This window comes from Strigops habroptila, unplaced genomic scaffold (assembly GCF_004027225.2).
Source record: "Strigops habroptila isolate Jane unplaced genomic scaffold, bStrHab1.2.pri NW_022045628.1_ctg1, whole genome shotgun sequence".
Lineage (NCBI taxonomy): Eukaryota > Metazoa > Chordata > Aves > Psittaciformes > Psittacidae > Strigops > Strigops habroptila.
Genome location: NW_022651105.1, coordinates 666,107 through 684,923, shown reverse-complemented (window position 1 = coordinate 684,923; position 18,817 = coordinate 666,107). Strand labels below are relative to the sequence as shown.

The following is an 18,817-nucleotide window of genomic DNA, read 5'->3' as shown; positions in this document are numbered from 1 at the left end:
CGCGGCGGGAGCGGCGCCGCTGCCCCGTTACCGGGCGGGGGACGCGGCCGGGCCGGGCCGGGCTCGGGGGCGGCCGCGGGCAGCGGGAGCAGCAGCAGCAGCACCGGGACGAGCCGCGCGGGCGCCATGACCGACGTCGCCGCCGCCGCCGCCGTCATTGCGTCACGCAGGTATGCCCCGCCCCCGGCGCCAAGCCACGCCCCCCCGGCCCCGGCACAGGTGAGCTCTAAGCCACGCCCGCCGAGCGAAAGCCACGCCCCTTCATTTGCATGCGGCGCGGGAAACAGCGCTGCACAGCCGCTGCTTGGGAGCCGGAGCTACGGGGGGCTATGGGGAATATAGGGTATATGGGGATATAGGGGCTGTGGGGGCTATAGGGGTTATTAGGAGCTATAGGGGCTGTAGGGGCTACAGGGGATATAGGGGCTATGGGCCCTATAGGGGGCTATGGGGGCTATAGGGCGCTATGGGGGCTATTGGACACTATAGGAGCTATAAGGGCTATGTGGGCTATAGGGCGCTATGGGGGTATGGGGGCTATGGGAGCCATAGGGCCAGTGGGGGGGTCTAGGGGATATGGGTTTAGGAGAGCTGTAAGCGGGCGCTATGGGGCTGTAGGGTCCCACAGCAGCTATAGGGTGCCGTAGGACCATAGGGCGCTATGGGGCGCTATAGGGACTAGAGGGACTATAGAGTTAGGAGAGCTGGGGGCACTCTATAGGGCTCTATGGGCGCTACAGGGCTCGGTTGGGGCTGTAGGGCTCTGTGGGGGTCTCCCTTTGTCCCCGCCCCCTTTGCCCCCGCCCCATTGTCCCGCCCCTTTGTGCCGCCCCATTCCCGGCGCCGAGCGATGGCCGCGCATCGCGTGGGGCGACGGCAGGGCCGGGGCGGGGGGTCCCCGGGGGGGGATCCCTCGGAGGGGGCTCCCCCGGGCGCCCCCCGCCCGCCGCCCGCAGCCCCGCGCTGCAGCGGCGCCCGGCCCGGGCCACGGTGAAGTACAACCGGCGGAGCTGCAGCGGCGGCTCGACACCGAGAGCTGGATCGACGGCGCGGCTGCAGGAGCTCTACCGGGGCCGGGTACGGGCGGCGCCGCGGCCGCGCCGGCGGCCAGAAACGGCACCGGAGAGATAACGGGACCGGAGAGACCATAACGGCAGGGCGGGACCGAGAGATAACGGGACCGGGACCAGAGGCGGGAGCGAGAACGGGACCTGGAGCGATAACGGGACCGGGAACAGGGGTGGCAGAGATGATAACGGGAGCGGGAGAGACAGCAGGACCCAGACCGGGAGAGATAACGGGACCGGGAATAGGGGCGGGAGCGAGAGCGGGATCAGGGGCTGTAACGGGACCAGGAACAGAGCGGGACCGGGGCTATAACGGGATCGGGAACAGAGCGGGACCGATAACGGGACCGGGACCGGGAACAGAGCGGGACCGATAACGGCACCGGGACCGCGGGTCCCGGCTGGGGAGGGATGCTTGGGGTGCTCGGGAGCAATAACGGGACCGGGACTGGTTGGGCCGGACCATGGGGGGACCCCAGAACCGGCTCCGGTCCCATGGGGTGGTGGAGGCTCCGTTATCCCGCCGGGGTCGGGGATGGGGACACCGGGTGGCGAGGGGGGCACCCCAAGCGTGGCCATGGGGACACCGGGGACCCCCCCGCGGCAGGAGGAGGAGATGCCGGACGAGGTGAACATCGACGAGCTCCTGGAGCTGGAGACGGACGAGGAACGGGCCCAGAAGCTGCAGGTTGGGGGGTTCGGGGGGGTCGAGGGGGGGTCACACGCGTGTTGGGGGGGGGACACGAGTAACCCCCCCCCCCCCTCCATCATTGCATCCATCCCTGGGTCCAGCTCATCCTCAAGTCGTGCAGCGCCGACCCCGAGGTACGCAGCTGGGGGGGGGGAGTATTTTGGGGAGTGGGAGGGGGGTGAGGACGCGCGTTGGGGGGAACACACACAGAGGCTGCAACCACCCCCCCCTTTGCCCCCCCCCCCACTTTTGGCGTCTCCCCTTTGGCTGCGGCGGCTCCAAACCGGGCTTTAAAAGGCAAAAACATTCCTTGCGGGTTGTCCCGGGGGGGCCTTTTCCTCCCCCCGCTTATCTCGGGCGGCAGCGGGGCGGGGGGGGGTGTAATTAAAGGGGGGGTAATTAAAGAAGGGGTGTTAATTAATGGGGGGCTCCCTAATTTACCCCCTTCTCCCCCCCCCCCCCCCCTCCCCAGGACTTCATCCAACAGCTCCTGGTGCAGCTCAAGGGGCTCCCGAAGCAGCAGCTCCTGCAGCAACCCAGCCCCGAGGACCCCCCCCCGTAACCGCGGGTGGGGGGCACCCATGCGGACCCCCCCCCCCCCAGCACCCACTGGGCTGTATTTAACCCCCTCCAATAAACCCTCATTGTGCCGCAGGGGTGAAGTGTGATGGTGGGACCGACCCCCCCCAAAAATGGGACACCCACAAAATACTTGGGACCCCCCTACAAATAGGAGGACCCCCAAAATCTTTGGGACTCCCCCAAAAATGCGGGGACACCCCCAAAAATGGGATGACACCCCCAAAAATGAGACCCCCCAAAATATTTGGGGACCCCCCAAATATTTGGGACCCTCCCAAAAAATGGAGGGACCGTCTAAATATTTGGGACCCCCCCAAAAATGGGACCCCCTCCCGAAAATGTTGCCCCCCCCCCAATTCGGCCCCCCCCTAAATTTGGGGATGCCCCCCCCAAACCCCTTCAGCTCCATGTTGAGTTAGGGGGGGCAGGACCCCCCTTTGTCCCCAGGGCCCCCCATTTGCGTCATGAGCTGCCCTGTTCTCAGCCCCCCCCCCACCATCTGTTGCTGGAAGAATCCAGATGTTGGGAACATCTGGCAGGAAGTGGCCCCCCCTTGCCCCCCCCCCGGCTCCATTCCATTCCCGGGGGGGTCCTGGAGGGATCCTGCCCCCCCTCCTCCAACTCACTTCTATGGGGCTACATTGGAGGGGACACCTCAAACCCCCCCATATGCCCCCCCCCACGTCCCCCATCCACCCCCAGATGCACCCATTTTCCGGGTGCCATTCCCGGTTTTCCAGCCTCGACTCCCACCGGTATTTACACCTTTATTACAACGGCTCCGGAACCCCCCCGGACCCCCCAAACCCGCCTGGTCCAGGGGGTTGTGGGGCTTCACCTCCAAATCCATGGGGAAGACACCACTTTGGAGCCAAATTCCTTGTCCGGCCTCTTTTGGGGGGGAAGCCCCCCCCAAATCCCTCTTTTCCAGCTGCAAAATCCCGCAGGAGCAAAGGAACGGGAGCGGAATAATTTAATGTCAAGGATAGAAACTTCTTTTCCTTCTCTTTTTTCCCTTCTTTTGGCTCATTTTTTTGGGGGTGGGGGGGGGTGTTGGAAATAGCCCGAGAATCCCAAAGTGTAAAAATCATGGAATTCCGCTAAAAAACCCCAGGATGCAACCGGGAAGTGATGGATCCAAAGCCCATTTCCCACCTTTCCGGGGGGTTTTTGCCCTGGTTGCCCCCTTAAGGATTGTAGAAAAAGGTGGGAATGGTGGGAAGTGCGGCTTTGGGAAGGGGGAGATGCCCAATCCCACCGCTGGAAGGGCTGGATTGGGATGTGGAAGTTGAGTATTCCCGATTTTTCCCCCCCCGGATGCTGTTGATCAGGGGTGGTTTTGGGAGGGGGGGGGGGGTGTGGAAAAGCAGGAAAACGATGGAAACGCCGCTTTGTAGCACGGAGGAAACGTTGATTTCTCTTGGAAAACATGGTTGGAGGGGGGAAACCTCTGGAATTCCGGCGGGAAGGGGGGGGGGTGGGGGTTATATACAGGACCTACGGCTAAAGTGAGCGCTAATGGGCTTCAAATAAATGGCAAAGAACCAAAAGAACACCCCAATCCCCCCCCGAGCGGTGCCGGGAAGGTTGGGAATCGTTGGGATTCTACTGGCAGAAGGGGGACGCCGTGGGGTCGAAGCCCTTGAAGACATCCTTGAGGGAAGCGGCGTCCTGCTGCTCGCTGTCCTGCGCCGGGCTTATTCCCGGCAAAGGGGCTCCCGGCTCCCGATTTGAGCTCTGTTTTCACCATCCCGTACACGGGGGCACCGGGAGGTTGTGCACCCCGGGTTGGGGAAGCAGCGGGATCCGTCCCGCTGCCGGTGGCATTCCGGGGCCGCTCCCGGCGGCTTTGGGCCGCGGGCGGTTGTAGCTGTTGTATCTGTCCGTGCTGGCTTTCGCCGCTTCCTCTCTCGGCTTCGGGCTGCTCCAGAGCGGAACGGCGGACAAAAAGCGGCTCCTTGGCTTTGGCGGGGGGTTTCCCGCATTCCGAGGCTTTGGATGATCCCTCGGGAAGGGGCTCGGAGGCTTTGCCGCCCGAGTTGGGAGTTCTGGGGATCATAGAGGCTGATGGCGCTGAGGACGCTGCTTGCCCCGGTGCCCGTCAGCAGCCGCGGGTCATAGGAGCGATGGCCGGAGCCGCTTCACCCCCCGGCGCCTGCTCCATGGCTTTGGAAGCTCGGGATGCCGCTGGATCCATGGATTTGTGCAGCCTGGGATCGGCGGGAGCTTTGCGCACCCGCGGGTCGCTGGGTTTGTCGCTCTGGGGGCTCCCACCCGCCGACACCGTCTTTAGGATGCGGGATAAGAGCTCGAAATCCGGGAGCCCCGATCCTGATCCCGAGGAGTTGGCATCTCCCTGCGCGCTTCCCGCTCGCTGCCTGGGATCCGACAGGGATGCTTGGGATCTGTTGAGGCGCGGATCCAGGGCGGGCATGGATTGAAGGGCGGCCGGGACGGGGATGAATTCCTGCTTCGGGATGGGGAGCGGGATCAGATCCTCGGGGCTCCATAGGATCATCCGGGCAAAGTTGGGCTTGTTGAGGACAACGTCCTTCTTGATGTGGCTGAACTGCTGGAGCTGGGAGCGGGGATCCCGCAGGGAATGGCCGGGAAGAGCATCCAAAGGGATACTGATGGGCTTATCCCGGAGAGCCCGTTCCCCTTCCTCCTCGTCGGGAAGCAGAGGGGGCTTCTGCCCGCTGCCGGCGCTGGAATGAGGCTCGGGTTTGGGAATGGCGGAGGGAATGTGGCGGGCGAGGCGGGGGTCGGAGGGTCCCGGCTCTCCGGAGGGCTCGGCATTCCGGGACAGGCGCGGGATCCCGCAGCGTGGGTCGGCCGGGCGGGCGCTGCCCCCGGCCTGGCCCTTGTGTGGGCGCGCGGCATTCCCGGAGCTCTGCTGCCGCAGGGATTTCAGGATGGAGGTGACGCTGCTCCCGCCCTCGTCCTCGTCGCTGGAATACCAGTTCCCGGGATCGCCTGGTGGGAGGACGAGCACAGGAAGGGATAAGGGAAGCGCAGGCGAGGACCCCAAACGTGGCCCTTTCTCCCCGATCCCAATTCCCATTCCCAACTGCTCCCGGGTTTTGCTGCAACGGGGATGGTGCGTGACAGCGTCGGCATTCCCTGCTCCTGCCCCACGGGTCACTGGAGTGACAAGCACATCCTCTGCCTTTCCCTCTTCCTCTTCCTTTCCCTCTTTCCTTCTTCCTTTCCCTCTTCCCGCAGCAGCCTCCGCTCCCAATCCCTGTCACCTCCCAGCCAGCGCTTCCCGCTTTTCCAGCTCCTCTCCATCCCATTGGGACACTGGGGATGTTCTCCCAGGTACCCAGCACGCCGTATTCCCTCTGTGATTCCCCTTATTCCCCCCCTCCTTTTCCAAGCTCCCACCTCCAACGCCGTTATCCCACGTTATCCCCCCCCGATGTGCCGGGAAAACCGTGGCTTTTCCCACTTGCCTTCCTCGTTCTCGCGCTCCTGCTTGCTGCTCTCCAGCCTCCGAGCCCTCTCCTCCTCCTCCTGCTGCTTCTGCTGGATCCTCAGGTAAAGAGCCCTCTGTGCCGAGGGCAGGAAGTCGGGAATGCTGCCCGGAGGCTTGGGGAGGCCGGGGGGGCCTCCTTCACACAGGGCATCGTGATCCAAGGAAGGATCAGGGAACATGTGCTCTCCCGGGGGCCCTTCCAGGTCCTCGTAGCCTCCGTAGTCATCTGCCAAGGAAAAGAGCATCCCGATAGAAGCAAATCCCTTAAATAACCCCCTTTCCTGCTCGGAATCCCGGGAATAACCCATCTGTGCTGCTGGGGATGTACCTGGGTCTCCCATCATTCCATGATCCATCTCCAGCCCTTCTTGCTGCTGGTAGAAGTTATCATAGAAGCCCTGGCCGGGTGGCCCGGGCGGCATCATTCCGGAATGTGGGGAATCATCCGGCCCATAGGGCATCATGGGGGGGGCCGGGACCCATGGGGGGGCCGGGATTCATCCCGGGGCCCATCGGCATGTCCGGGTGCATATCCGGGTGCATATCCGGGTGCATGTCGGGATGCATGTCGGGATGCATGTCGGGATGCATGTCAGGATGCATATCCGGGTGCATGTCGGGGTGCATGGGTCCAGGCCCCATCGGTCCTGGGGGTCCTCCTGGTCCAGGGAATCTCGGGGGGGGTGGACCTGGGTGCCTGGAAGAGAAACCAAAGGAAAAGGTGGAGGGATGGACCTGGATCGCCAGCCGTGTGCTGGGATAATCCCTTCCCTGGGGATTATCCCACCTTGGAGCAGCTCCCAGAGCCTAAAGGGGTGCTGGGAAAGCTGGAGAGGGGCTTTGGATGCAGGATGGAGGGATGGGGTGAGCAGGAAGAGCTTCCAACGGGAATAAGGAAGGGTTGGATGGGATATTGGGACAAAGCTCTTTGCTCGGAGGGTGGTGGGACACTGGGATGGGTTGAATGGAGAAGGGCTGGATGAGGAGTGTCCAAGGCCAGGCTAGAGCAACCTGCCCTATGGAGGTGTCCCTGCCCCTTGGTTGGGACCGGATGAGCTTGAAGGTCCCTTCCAACCCAAACCATTCCATGGTTCCATGAGGAAGTTGAGGATGATCCTGGGCTGGATTGAATGGAGAAGGTTTGGATGCTCCATCCCTGGCAGGTTGGAGCAACCTGCCCTATGGAAGGTGTCCCTGAAGAAGCTCCTCACCGTGAGGGTGGTGGGACACGGGTTGGATGGAAGTTGGGTGCCCTATGGAAGGTGCCCCTGCCCATGGATCTGGAGGAGCTTCCAGGTCCCTCCCACCCAAGCCCCCAGCGGGAAGAGCCCCCCCGGGGGCCGTGGTGGCACCCACCTGACTCCCAGCTTCTCCGCCAGCTGCCCCGTGGGTCTCACCACGATCTCGAAGAGCGACGGGATCTTCTTGTACATGTCCTGCTGCTGCTGGAGCTGCTGCGGGGACAGCGGCTCGTGCAGCGGCGGGGGCAGCTGCGGCCCTGGGGGGGGCAACGGCGGGGGGGGCGGCGGGGGGGGACCCCCAGGCATCGGCCTCCCATTGGGAGACGTTGGCGCTGGGGGGCCGGGGGGCCGGGGAGGCGTTGGGAGCAGCCCGACCCCCGGGGGGGGCTTGGGCAGGGGGTTAATCCCTTGTTTCTTGAGCTCTTCCACCTCCTTCTCGTCCTCGGCCCCCGCTTCCGCGTCATCCGCCAGCATCTGGGATGGCGAGAGGAGGAAGCGGTGATTCCCGGGAGCTCTTCCCTCCATTCCCGAGGCCGGGAAGCAGAGGGGAAGGCGCAGCAGCACCCGCCCGTACCTTGTCCAGCAGCTCCCGGGTCTCCTCGGTGAGCGGCTCGTGGGAGAACATGCAGTCATCGCCGTTGATGCAGTTGCCCGTGGTGTGGAAGAGCTTACACGGGAAGTCCCGTGCTCGGGATTAAGGAGAACAAATCCCAGCGGATGTTCCTGCTACGTCTGGATCGACCCCAGCAGCAAACCCCCACCCCCCTCATTTCCCTTCCTTCCCTTCCGCACCCCCCCCTTTCCCCAGGAGGAACCGCTCGGCCAGGTTCCCCCGTGCATCCCCGCGGTGGAAGCGGGGCTGATCCAGGCCGAATCCCAAAGGATATCGTGCATGTAGGGGCAGTTCTCCGCGCGGGCGCAGTAGCCGGTGATGTAGAACTTGCAGAGCTCCCGTTTCTTTGGCAGTTCGATGTCGTGGCTGAAGTTGCAGTGGTCGCCCTGAGGAGGAACATCACCAGAAGCTCGTGCTGGAGCAGCTCTTGGACCCAGGAGCTGCTCCAAAACAGCTTTGCAGGCCCAGGGTTTGGTTAGAAACGGCTCAAAGCCTGGATTTGGAGCCTCAGGGAAGGCTCCAGGGATGCATCCAGGGGGATACTCCCGGGTTACTCCTTACCCAGGTACACCGGCCCTCCACGAAGTACTTGCAGATCACTTTGCCCTTCTTGTCCGCCTGCTGGTGGGGTTTGTCGTGGTCGTTCCGGCGGTAATTCCCACCGCCGCCGCCGTCCTGCGGGAAGCACAGCCCATCAGTCCGTAGGGAATTGGAGAGGGGAAGCAACAGATCCCATGGGAAGAAGGGAAAATTCCCACGTGGATGTCTCCCCGAGGGAACACCACCGGGATTTGGGATGAAAAAGCGAGGAGAAGCCCCTGAGGGATCTGTTGGAGACCAGAAAGATGCTGGTCTTGGAGCTGGGGCAGCTTTTGTGGCTGCTGGGAAGACCCATTTGGGTTTTTCTTGGGAATGGGGCTGGATTTCGAGCATGCAGGAGGCAGGGAGCAGGAAAACAGGCGCTCACCCCCATGTCCTCGTCGTAGTAATCGTCATCTTCGTTCATGCCACCACCTTTCCCCATCCCGCTCCTGCTCCCACCTCGGCCCCGGCCTCGGCCCATCCCTTTGTTCCCTCTTCCTCTGGGGCCACGGCCACGGCCTCGGTTCAAACCTGAAACACATCCCCCTGGATCTCATTCCGATCCTTGTGGAGAGAGGAAACGGGGGAGGGTTGGAGCGGGGAGGGAAGGGAAGGGAAAGGGGAAGGGAAGGGAAGGGAAGGGAAGGGAAGGGAAGGGAAGGGAAGGGAAGGAAAGGAAAGGAAAGGAAAGGAAAGGAAAGGAAAGGAAAGGAAAGGAAAGGAAAGGAAAGGAAAGGAAAGGAAAGGAAAGGAAAGAGAGAGAAAGAAAGGAAAGGAAAGGAAAGGGAGAAGGAAAGGAAGGAAAGGAAAAAGGAGAAAGGAAAAAGAAGAGGAGATGAGGGGGAAAGGTGAAAGGGATAAGGGATGACAGAGAAGGGAGAAGAAGGAAGAAGGGAAAAGAAGAGAAAAGAAGGGAAAAGAAGGGGGAAGGGAAGGGAAGGGAAGAGGGAAAGGGAGGGGAAGGGGAGGAGAGGGGGGGGAGAGGAAGGGAGGGAAGGGAAAGGAAGGGAAGGGAAAGGAAGGAAAGAGGGAAAGGGAGGGGAAGGGAAAGGAAGGGAAGGGAGGGAAGGGAAAGGAAGGGAAGGGAAGAGGGAAAGGGAGGGGAAGGGAAAGGAAGGGAAGGGAAGGGAAGGGAAGAGGGAAAGGGAGATGAAAGGAAAGGAAGGGGAGGGAAGAGAGGGAAGGGAAAGGAAGGGAAGGGAAGGGAAAGGAAGGGAAGAGAGAAAGGGAGGGGAAGGGAAAGGAAGGGAAGGGAAAGGAAGGGAAGGGAAAGGAAGGGAAGGGAAGGGAAGGGAAGAGGGAAAGGGAGGGGAAGGGAAAGGAAGGGAAGAGAGAAAGGGAGGGGAAGGGAAAGGAAGGGAAGGGAAAGGAAGGGAAGAGGGAAAGGGAGGGGAAGGGAAAGGAAGGGGAGGGAAGGGAGGGAAGGGAAAGGAAGGGAAGGGAAGGGAAGAGGGAAAGGGAGGGGAAGGGAAGGGAAAGGAAGGGAAGAGGGAAAGGGAAGGGAAGAGGGAAAGGAAAGGAAGAGGGAAAGGGAGGGAAAGGGAATGGAAGGGAAGGGAAGGGAAGGGAAGGGAAGTGGGACAGGGAGGGGAAGGGAAAGGATGGGGCGGGAAGGGAAGGGAAGGGAGGGAAGGGAAGGGAAGGGAAGGGAAGGGAAGGGAAGGGAAGGGAAGGGAAGGGAAGGGAAGGGAAGGGAAGGGAAGGGAAGGGAAGGGAAGGGAAGGGAAGGGCCCCCTCACCGCGGCCGCGGCTCTCCTTGCTCCTGCGGTACTGGTTGAGCTCTTTCATGTAGTCGTCCTCGTCGAGGGGCTCCTCGGCGTCGCAGTACTGCGGGGAGGGACGGGACGGGACGGGAAGGGCGGCCGTGAGGAGCGGGGCGGGAGCGGGGCCCATTCCCAGCTCCCATCGCTCCCGGGGGAGCTCCGCCTCACCTCCATCTCCTCCTCGTACAGCTCCTCCTCCTCCTCGGGGGGCTCGCCCCGGCCCCGGCCCCGGCTGCCCCGGCCCAGGCCCCGGCCTCGCATCCCGCCGCGGCCACCACGGCCCCGGTACCCGCGGCCCCGGCCCCGGCCTCCTGCGGACACAGCGATGGGTGAGCCGGGGATGGGCTGCATCCCGTTGGGAAGCACAGCACCATGCCAGGGGAAACCCGGAACGGGATCTGCCAGGGAATCCCGGTTGAGGCTGCTCCAAGGATGGATGTGGAAGAAGCCAAATGGATCTGAACCGCCCCCGCCCCTCCATCAGCTGCTGCCCAGGACATGCTCATGGGATGGGACCAGACTCGTTCTGCCTCCATTCCCTTCCCACTGGTTTCCATAGGATCATGGAATGGTTTGGGGTGGAAAGGAGCTTAAAGCTCCTCCAGGGGCAGGGCCACCTTCCCCTGGAGCAGGTTGCTCCAACCTGGCCTCGAACACTGCCAGGGATGGAGCAGCCAAACCTTCTCCATTCAACCCATCCCAGCGTCCCACCACCTTCACAGGGAAGAACTTCCTGCTATCCCATGGGATATGAGGGCCACGGCGAGCAGAGGACATGTGTCCATCATGTACCTCGGCCACGGTGGGAGCCCTCCTTGACCCTTCGGTACTGGTTGAGCTCCTTCACAAAGTCATCATAGTCCTCCTTGCCCAGGTCTTCATCCTCCTCTCCCTCGTACGGAGCGTACTCCTCGTTCTCGTAGTCCTCGTACATGCCATAGTTCTTGCTCTCCAGCTTGGAATAGCTCTTCTTTGGCATGGGAGCGCTGTGAGAGGACGGATACTGCTGGTGGGACTTTGGGAAAGGCAGAGAGTTAGTGAGGAATCCCGGAGGGAATGTTCCAGCCGCACATCATCGCTTCGTGATTCAAACTAAACCGAGGGCAGCGGAAGCAGGCTGAGGGGCCGGAGCCGTGGGCCGGAGGGATGGAGAGCAGCTCCCGCTTCCCATGGGATACTCACGGAAGCATAGGGTGGGCTGTATTCCCGGTACTTCCTGTGGCCCTTCTCCCCAGGGCTGAAGTCCGAGTCCTCGCTGTAGTCCGAGAAGTCGTCGCTGGAAGACGCGTGGCGCTGCGGGACAGGATACAGGGAAGTTCAGCCCGGAGCAGCTCCAGGAACCCCCAGCTCATCTCCTGGCTTCTGGGGTTCTCTGGGACACTCACATTGTCATGGAATCATGGAATGCTTTGGGTTGGAAGGGACCTTCAAGCTCCTCCAGGTCCTGCCAAGGGCAGGGCCGCCTTCCCCTGGAGCAGGTTGCTCCAGCCTGGCCTTGGGCACTGCCAGGGATGGGGCAGCCAAACCTTCTCCATTCAACCCATCCCAGCGTCCCACCACCCTCACAGGGAAGAACTTCCTCGTATCCCATCTTAATCTCCCCCCCTGGCAGGTTAAAGCCATTCCCCCTTGGCCTGTCCCTCCATCCCATGTCCAAAGAATTCCCGGGATTTAAGCAACAAACATCCTCGATTTCCCAAATCCATCCATCTACAACCTCTCTTTGAGGTAAGAACACTCTTCCTCATACGGAATTCCTTGTTTCCTTTGGGCTCTTTGTCCTTGGATGGACAAGGAGTGCTGGGGTGCCCCTGCTGTCCTCCAAGCTGAATCCCAAGAATAATGCCAGTGGGGGCATTCCCGAGGAGCGGGGATGCGGGAGCAGCTCACCTTGTGCTTGGATTTCCTCTTCTTCTTGGATCTCCTCTTCTCCTTCTCCCGTTCTTTCCGGCGCTTGCGCTTCATGCGCCGATGGGATTTCTCCTCCTCCGAGTCGCTGTGGTGCTTCTCCCCCTTCTCCTTCCGACCCCGCTCCTGGGATTCGGCGGGATCCTGCGCCTCCTCCCCTCCATCGTCCTCCAGCTCGCCCTCCTCCAGCTCCCCATCCTCCCTGGAGAGCGGGAATAGGAACAGTGAGCAGGGAAAGCGCCACAAACCTGCTTGCTCCAGGCGGGATGCTCCCTCATTCCCGGTTTTCCATAGCCAACCGATCCACCTCTGCCCACTGGGATCTGCTCATGCTCTCGCTCAGCTTGGACCTGACCCTGTGGAGGAAACATCCCATAAGCAATGAAGGGAAGGCACCACATTCCAGCGCTCAACTTCCAGGCTGAGCTCCAAGACTGGGAATGGTGCTTGAAAGGAAGGTTTGGCCCATTCCCGGGATGGATGTTGGGGGTTCAGGACAACGAGGGCTCCGTGAGAGGACAAGGAGAGCAGCAGCACGTTGGTTGCCAACTGTTATTCCTCATGGAAGAGGGGGAAAGAACGATTCCTAAACTTGCGCGGGAGAATTCCCTGAGCCCCATCCATAAAACCCAACTCGAAATGACTCTGGAACAGGCCCCGAGAGACTTTGTAGGACCTTGGAATGGGTTCAGCACGGAATACGCAGGAGTTCTGCCTGCTCCCGGGGGTTTTCCTTCTCTCCCAACAGGACCCAGGTTGCTGCAGCGGGATTTAAACCCCGGGGGGGGTGCTCCTCATCCTCATCCTTCTCCTCCTCTTTTCCTTCTCCTTTTCCATCTCTTTTCCTTCTCCTCTTTTCCTCCTCCTTCTCCTTTTCCTTCTCCTCCTTTTCCTTCTCCTTCTCTTTTCCTCCTCCTTCTCCTTTTCCTTCTCCTCCTTTTCCTTCTCCTTCTCCTTCTCTTTTCCTTCTCCTTCTCTTTTCCTTCTCCTTCTCTTTTCCTCCTCCTTCTCCTTTTCCTTCTCCTCCTTTTCCTTCTCCTTCTCTTTTCCTTCTCCTTCTCTTTTCTTTCTCCTTCTCTTTTCCTCCTCCTTCTCTTTTCCTTCTCCTTCTCTTTTCCTCCTCCTTCTCCTTTTCGTTCTCCTCCTTTTCCTTCTCCTTTTCCTTCTCTTTTCCTTCTTCTCTTTTCCTCCTTCTCCTTTTCCTTCTCCTTCTCCTTCTCTTTTCCTTCTCCTTCTCTTTTCCTCCTCCTTCTTCTTTTCCTTCTCCTCCTTTTCCTTCTCCTCCTCCCTTTTCCCCTAAGGTAAGACAGACCCAAACCCAAACTCCAGGTGATGTCCACCACCGGCATTGCCAAACATCACTTTGGGAGAGGAGAGGACACGGATCCCTGCCACTACCACCCCCTGGAAGCATCCCGGGAATGTTTCAGGCTCATGGAGAGGGAAGCCCTGTTAATAACAGCCCAGCTCCACACTGAAGCTCAAAGCCATCATTGAGCCCATTAATACCCATGACTTAATCCATGAAGGAATCCTGCTCATCCCAATACCTTGGGATGGGTTCTAACCCTGCTTTTCCTGCTGGATTCCAGGAGGTTTGGGGCTGGGAAAAGCTTTAGGCCGGGATTTAAACCCAGTTGGAACAGCAGCATCCAGAGGGAGCGTGTTGGGAAGCAACGGGGTGATTCCAAAGCTGGATGCCAATGGAAAGGGAATGGAAAAGGGAATGAAAAGCTGTTGTGGCCACGGAGCAGTAAACCCTCCCCTGAGTGTTTGTTCCTACCCTTATCCCAGCATCACTGCTCCTTCCTCACTACACCGGGAATACTCCCTGTTGGAAAGAGCTCCCATCCCTGGAAAACAAGTGGGATTGGGCTGGATTTAAGGGAGAAACGAGCGGGAAGAGCCCTACAACACCCCTACAAGTGGTTTACACAAGGGGTGCGGGGACCCTGCGGGGTCCAAGCTGCTCCCGCTGGAGCCGGGTTGAAATCCCAGGGATTGAATCCCAGGAATGCGAAGCGTGAGGGGGGAAGCCTTTGGAAAAGCCTCTGCACTTGCAGATGGAGCCGCTGGTTTGAGGTGGATTTAAGGATAAGGAGGGATTGGGGGGGGGAAGGAAGCACCTTCCGTGGAGCTGGGGTTTAAGGATCTGCGGGATTGGATGGGATCAAACAGCAACGGGGTGGGAAAACCCAAGGATTGCCCATAATAAGGCAAGTGCCTGAGCTCCGGGCAGGGGGGTTGGTGACAGGGATCATTCCCAACTCTCCACTCCCTATTCCAGGGCCGGGAATTGTGCTGCTCTGAATGGGGCTGGTTCCTGCTCTGCATTCCCAGTTTTCCTTAGGCCACGCTTTGGTTTAAGACCAGCCCAAGTTCACTCCCTCTCCAGGAGGACAAGGATTCCTCCCCCAAAACCTGGATTATCCCAACCTGATCCCAAAGGGCCTGAGCTCTCCTGCTTGGGTTTAATTCCCAGCGGGAAGAACATCCATCAAGGAGTAATGGATACGGGAGATGCCTTTTGCCAATCCCCCTCCTGCCATCCCTAATTCCAAGCACCATTTATCCTTAGGGAAGCTTCCCAGCTCCATCTCCTCCCTATGGAGCTTCCTGAGGGAATGAGCTCCTCAGCTACTCTCTGCTTCCAGGTTGGCTCCTTCCCATTGTTCCTATGAAACCCTAACGCGGAGCTGGATACACCAGCACCGGGATACATCCCAGTTCCTGGAATAACACACAATGCCAGGGCTTGGGCTTTGCTTTAAGCTGGTCCTACAAAGCCTCAGGCCAACAGTTACACCCTTGGGATAGAAAATCCAGGTCCCTGAAAAGGCAGGATCCTGGGATACAGGAGGGATCCCGAGCACCAGGAGGAGCTGGGAATGGCACCAGGAAAAGGCCTGGAGAAGAAGTTTTGCCTCCTCCTGCTCCTGTTTAACAACTCCTTTAGGGAACCAACCACCAATCCCTAAGAATTCCTGATGACACCAACAATTCCTGCTTTGCCATCCCTCAAAAAGCAGGGCGGGGGGGGCGTTGGGAATCATCCCAATTTGCTGCTTCCATGGCCAAGTTCAGGCATGGAAGCTGCAGGGACCACAAAAGCAGGGACAAAAAGGCAGGAAAGTCATCCCTGGCTGTTGTTTGATGTGGAAATCCCTCTGGAATGCGATGGAATCTGGTGGGAGCTGAGCGTTTGCTCCCTTTGCAAGGGATGGGGACAGCTTTTCCCTTCTGTTTTTAGGGAGCAAAGCCCCGAGGGCCCGACCCACCCCCCCGGGAGCCGTGTGCTTAGAGGGAACACTGGGATTTGCCCCCCCCCGCGCCAGCGGGAAAGCGGGAAGCGGGGCAGGAACATGTGCTTTGGGGGGGGGGGAACCCCCAATCCCAGTCACTGGAAGGGAAGGGAGGGAATTCCCAGCTCTGTGCGTGGTGTTCAACCGGGAATGGTGTGAGGGGCCACGAGGCACCCGCGGGGCAAAGGAGGGGACAAGGAAAGGGCAGGAACGCTGCCGGGATGCTCCCGGTTTTCCTATTATCCGTGGGGCGGGGGGGGGCCGGTGTGTGCTGACGTTTGGGAACAGTGCTTGCTTTGCCACCTTTTTTTTTGGGGGGGGAGGGGGGGAGGATTTTCTGCTTTTTGACACATTTTGCGGCGTGATTTGAACCAAACTTTGTCACTTTTTGGGGCTGCTTTTCCGGGCAAACGCCCCGGCCGGGAGCAGCCTCTCGCCACTCAACGCCAATGGGATGAGGATGGAGCAAAGGAACCACAGGCTACGAGTGCGGGATTTGGGGGGTACACCGTGTGCTTTGGGGCACTTGGGGGGGGCTTTTAAACACTCATAGAGCAGCTCGGGGGGGGGGCCGGGGGGGGGAGCGGGTTCTGCTTGGCTGAGCCACACACATGGTACCAACTCGCTGCTTCCACACACGGGGCCTGCGGAGGAGCTTGGGGGTTACTCAGAGGTTACTCGGTGGTTACTCAGAGGTTACTTTACACAGGGGTGACTCGGAAGTTACTTGGGGGTCACTCAAGTTACTCAGAGGTTACTTGGTGGTTACTCAGAAATTACTTGGTGGTTACTCAGAGGTTACTCGGTGGTTACTCAGAGGTTACTTTACACAGGCGTAACCCAGAAGTTACTTGGGGGGTCACTCAAGTTACTCAGAGGTTACTTGGTGGTTACTCAGAGGTTACTCGGTGGTTACTCAGAGATTACTTTACACAGGGGTAACTCAGAAGTTACTTGGGGGGTCACTCAAGTTACTCAGAGGTTACTCGGTGGTTACTCAGAGGTTACTTTACACAGGAGTAACTCAGAAGTTACTTGGGGGTCACTCAAGTTACTCAGAGGTTACTTGGTGGTTACTCAGTGGTTACTCAGAGGTTACTTTACACAGGGGTAACTCAGAAGTTACTTGGGGGTCACTCAAGTTACTCAGAGGTTACTTGGTGGTTACTCAGTGGTTGCTCAGAGGTTACTTTACACAGGGTAACTCAGAAGTTACTTGGGGGGTTACTCAAGTTACTCAGAGGCTACTTGGTGGTTACTCAGAGGTTACTCGGTGGTTACTCAGACGTTACTTTACACAGGGGTAACCCAGAAGTTACTTGGGGGGTTACTCAAGTTACTCAGAGGCTACTTGGTGGTTACTCGGTGGTTACTCAGAGGTTACTTTACACAGGGGTAACTCAGAAGTTACTTGGGGGTCACTCAAGTTACTCAGAGGCTACTTGGTGGTTACTCAGTGGTTACTCAGAGGTTACTTTACACAGGGGTAACTCAGAAGTTACTTGGGGGGGTACTCAAGTTACTCAGAGGCTACTTGGTGGTTACTCAGAGGTTACTCGGTGGTTACTCAGATGTTACTTTACACAGGGGTAACCCAGAAGTTACTTGGGGGGTTACTCAAGTTACTCAGAGGCTACTTGGTGGTTACTCGGTGGTTACTCAGAGGTTACTTTACACAGGGGTAACTCAGAAGTTACTTGGGAGGTACTCAAGTTACTCAGAGGTTACTCTGGGGTTACTCAGTGGTTGCTCAGAGCTTACTTTACACAGGGGTTACTCAGCAGTTACTTGGGGGTTACTCAGAAGTTACTCAGTGCTGGCCAAGAGGCAGGACAAGGTCTCATTGCCCCATTCAAGCCCAAGCCTCTCCTTTGGGTTCACATGGGAGCAAACCTCCGCCGACACAAAGGCTCTGTGCTGCTCCGGGGGGGGGGCAGAAATCTCCCTCTCTGCTTCCCTATGGACCTGGAGCTACCTCTTTCTGCCCCCCCCCTGCCCCCCCCGCCATGCTGAAGCTGTTTATTTCTGCCCATACTTCCTGCTTAAGGTGGTTTGAACTAAGACAGAGAAGTGCTGATAAAAGGAAACGGCTGAACTTATGGGGGGGGGGGGGGAAGGTGCTTCACATACATTCCAGAGGAAACAAGGGGGGGGGGGGCCTGGGAGGGACATATAGAGATATATAGTAAGCTTTCAAAGGCCTGGGAGCACTGGAGATGAGCCTTTCCCTACCAAAGGGACCCCCTGTACCAAGCTAGGGCACCCCCCCATAGCAGCGAGGGCACCCCTAACGAAGCTGGGACACCCTCAAAGCAGCTAAGACCCCCCCCCCCCCAAGAAGCTAAGACCCCCTAAAGAAGCTATAGGGCACCCCTAAAGAAGCTGAGATTCCCCTCAAGCAGCTAAAATGCCCCTAAAGAAGCTAAGACCCCCCTAAAGCAGCTAAGACTCCCCTAAGGAAGCTATAGGGCACCCCTAAAGCAGCTAAGACTCCCCTAAGGAAGCTACAGGGCACCCCTAAAGCAGCTAAAACCCCCCTAAAGAGGCTAAGATCCCCCTAAAGCAGCTAAGACCCCCCTAAAGAAGCTATAGGGCACCCTTAAAGCAGCTAAAACCCCCCTACAGAAGCTAAGACCCCCCCTAAAGCACCTAAAACACCCCTAAAGCACCTGAGACCCCCTAAAGCAGCTAATAACCCCCCCAAGCAACTGAGACACCCTCAAAGCAGCTAAACCCCCCCCCCCGCACCTCTCCCTGGCCTCCTCTCTGCTCTCCCCCCCCATGACCCCCCCATGCCCTGCACTGCCCTCAGGGCCCGGCTCTCCCCTACCCCCCCCCCCCCCAAAACTCCCCCTATCGCTACCTCTGACCCTTCCTCCTCCTCGCACCCCCCCGGACCCCACTGCCCCCCCCCCCAAAGCCGGGCCTAACACCCCCCGCATACACCCCCCCAATCACCTCAGGCCTTGCCCCCCCCAACCCACCTCAGGCTCCGGCCCCACACAAACCAAACCAAACCAAACCCCCCCCATTTCCAACCACCACCGGTCGCCCCCTCCCCTCTCCCCCCCCAAAAAAACAACAACAACCCAACCCCTCCCCGCGTCTCCCACCCCCCCCAAACCTGGTCCGGCGAGCCGGACAGACAGACACAGACAGACAGAGAAGGCTCTCGGGAGAGGCGGTTACTGGACCTTTCGTCCGGGCCGTGGTGGTGTTGGAGCGGCGGCGGCGGCCGGGGGAGGCTGCAGCTGCCGCTGTCGTGGTGGTGGCAGGACGGAGAAGGGGGAGTGGAATGCGGGCTGGGGGGGGAGGCGGCGGCGGCGGGGGGGACACTCGGGCTCTCCACGGCCATGGGGAAAGGGGTGTCGGAGGGCTGGGGGGGGGAACGGGGGCACAGTCACTGTACAGCGGGGGGCGGCCCAGGCCCGGCCCGGCCCCGCGCCCCACGGGCAGGCACACAAAATGGCGCCGAGGCAGCGCCCCGCACGGCGGCCGGAAAAAGCCGAGCGAGGCCGGAAAAAGCCGAGCGTTCTCCACATACACACACACCCACCCCACCCCCCCCACCGCGGTTTGACGAGGGATGG

General features: G+C 59.8%; 2 protein-coding genes across 2 annotated transcripts; one reads left to right on the top strand and one right to left on the bottom strand.

Annotated features, from left to right (window-relative positions):
- The first annotated feature begins 126 nt into the window (after nt 1–126).
- On the top strand, nt 127–2,410 carry LOC115603222 (protein phosphatase 1 regulatory subunit 14A-like). The gene is made up of 5 exons (XM_030474963.1): nt 127–219; nt 760–1,077; nt 1,675–1,755; nt 1,860–1,892; nt 2,231–2,410. Exons 1-5 carry the CDS (start codon nt 127–129, stop codon nt 2,318–2,320), a joined length of 615 nt encoding a protein of 204 aa, XP_030330823.1. The 3' UTR covers nt 2,321–2,410.
- Nucleotides 2,411–3,082: 672 nt separating this feature from the next.
- ZC3H4 (zinc finger CCCH-type containing 4) lies at nt 3,083–18,713 on the bottom strand. The gene is given in 18 exon segments (XM_030475037.1): nt 3,083–4,234; nt 4,236–4,393; nt 4,395–4,462; nt 4,465–5,316; nt 5,796–6,044; nt 6,147–6,289; nt 6,291–6,515; nt 7,175–7,533; nt 7,634–7,743; nt 7,947–8,058; nt 8,234–8,347; nt 8,640–8,785; nt 9,994–10,081; nt 10,186–10,328; nt 10,810–11,032; nt 11,200–11,310; nt 11,908–12,127; nt 18,422–18,713. Coding segments are annotated over 18 exon segments (3,771 nt in total). The 5' UTR covers nt 18,583–18,713; the 3' UTR covers nt 3,083–3,945.
- Nucleotides 18,714–18,817: the final 104 nt, after the last annotated feature.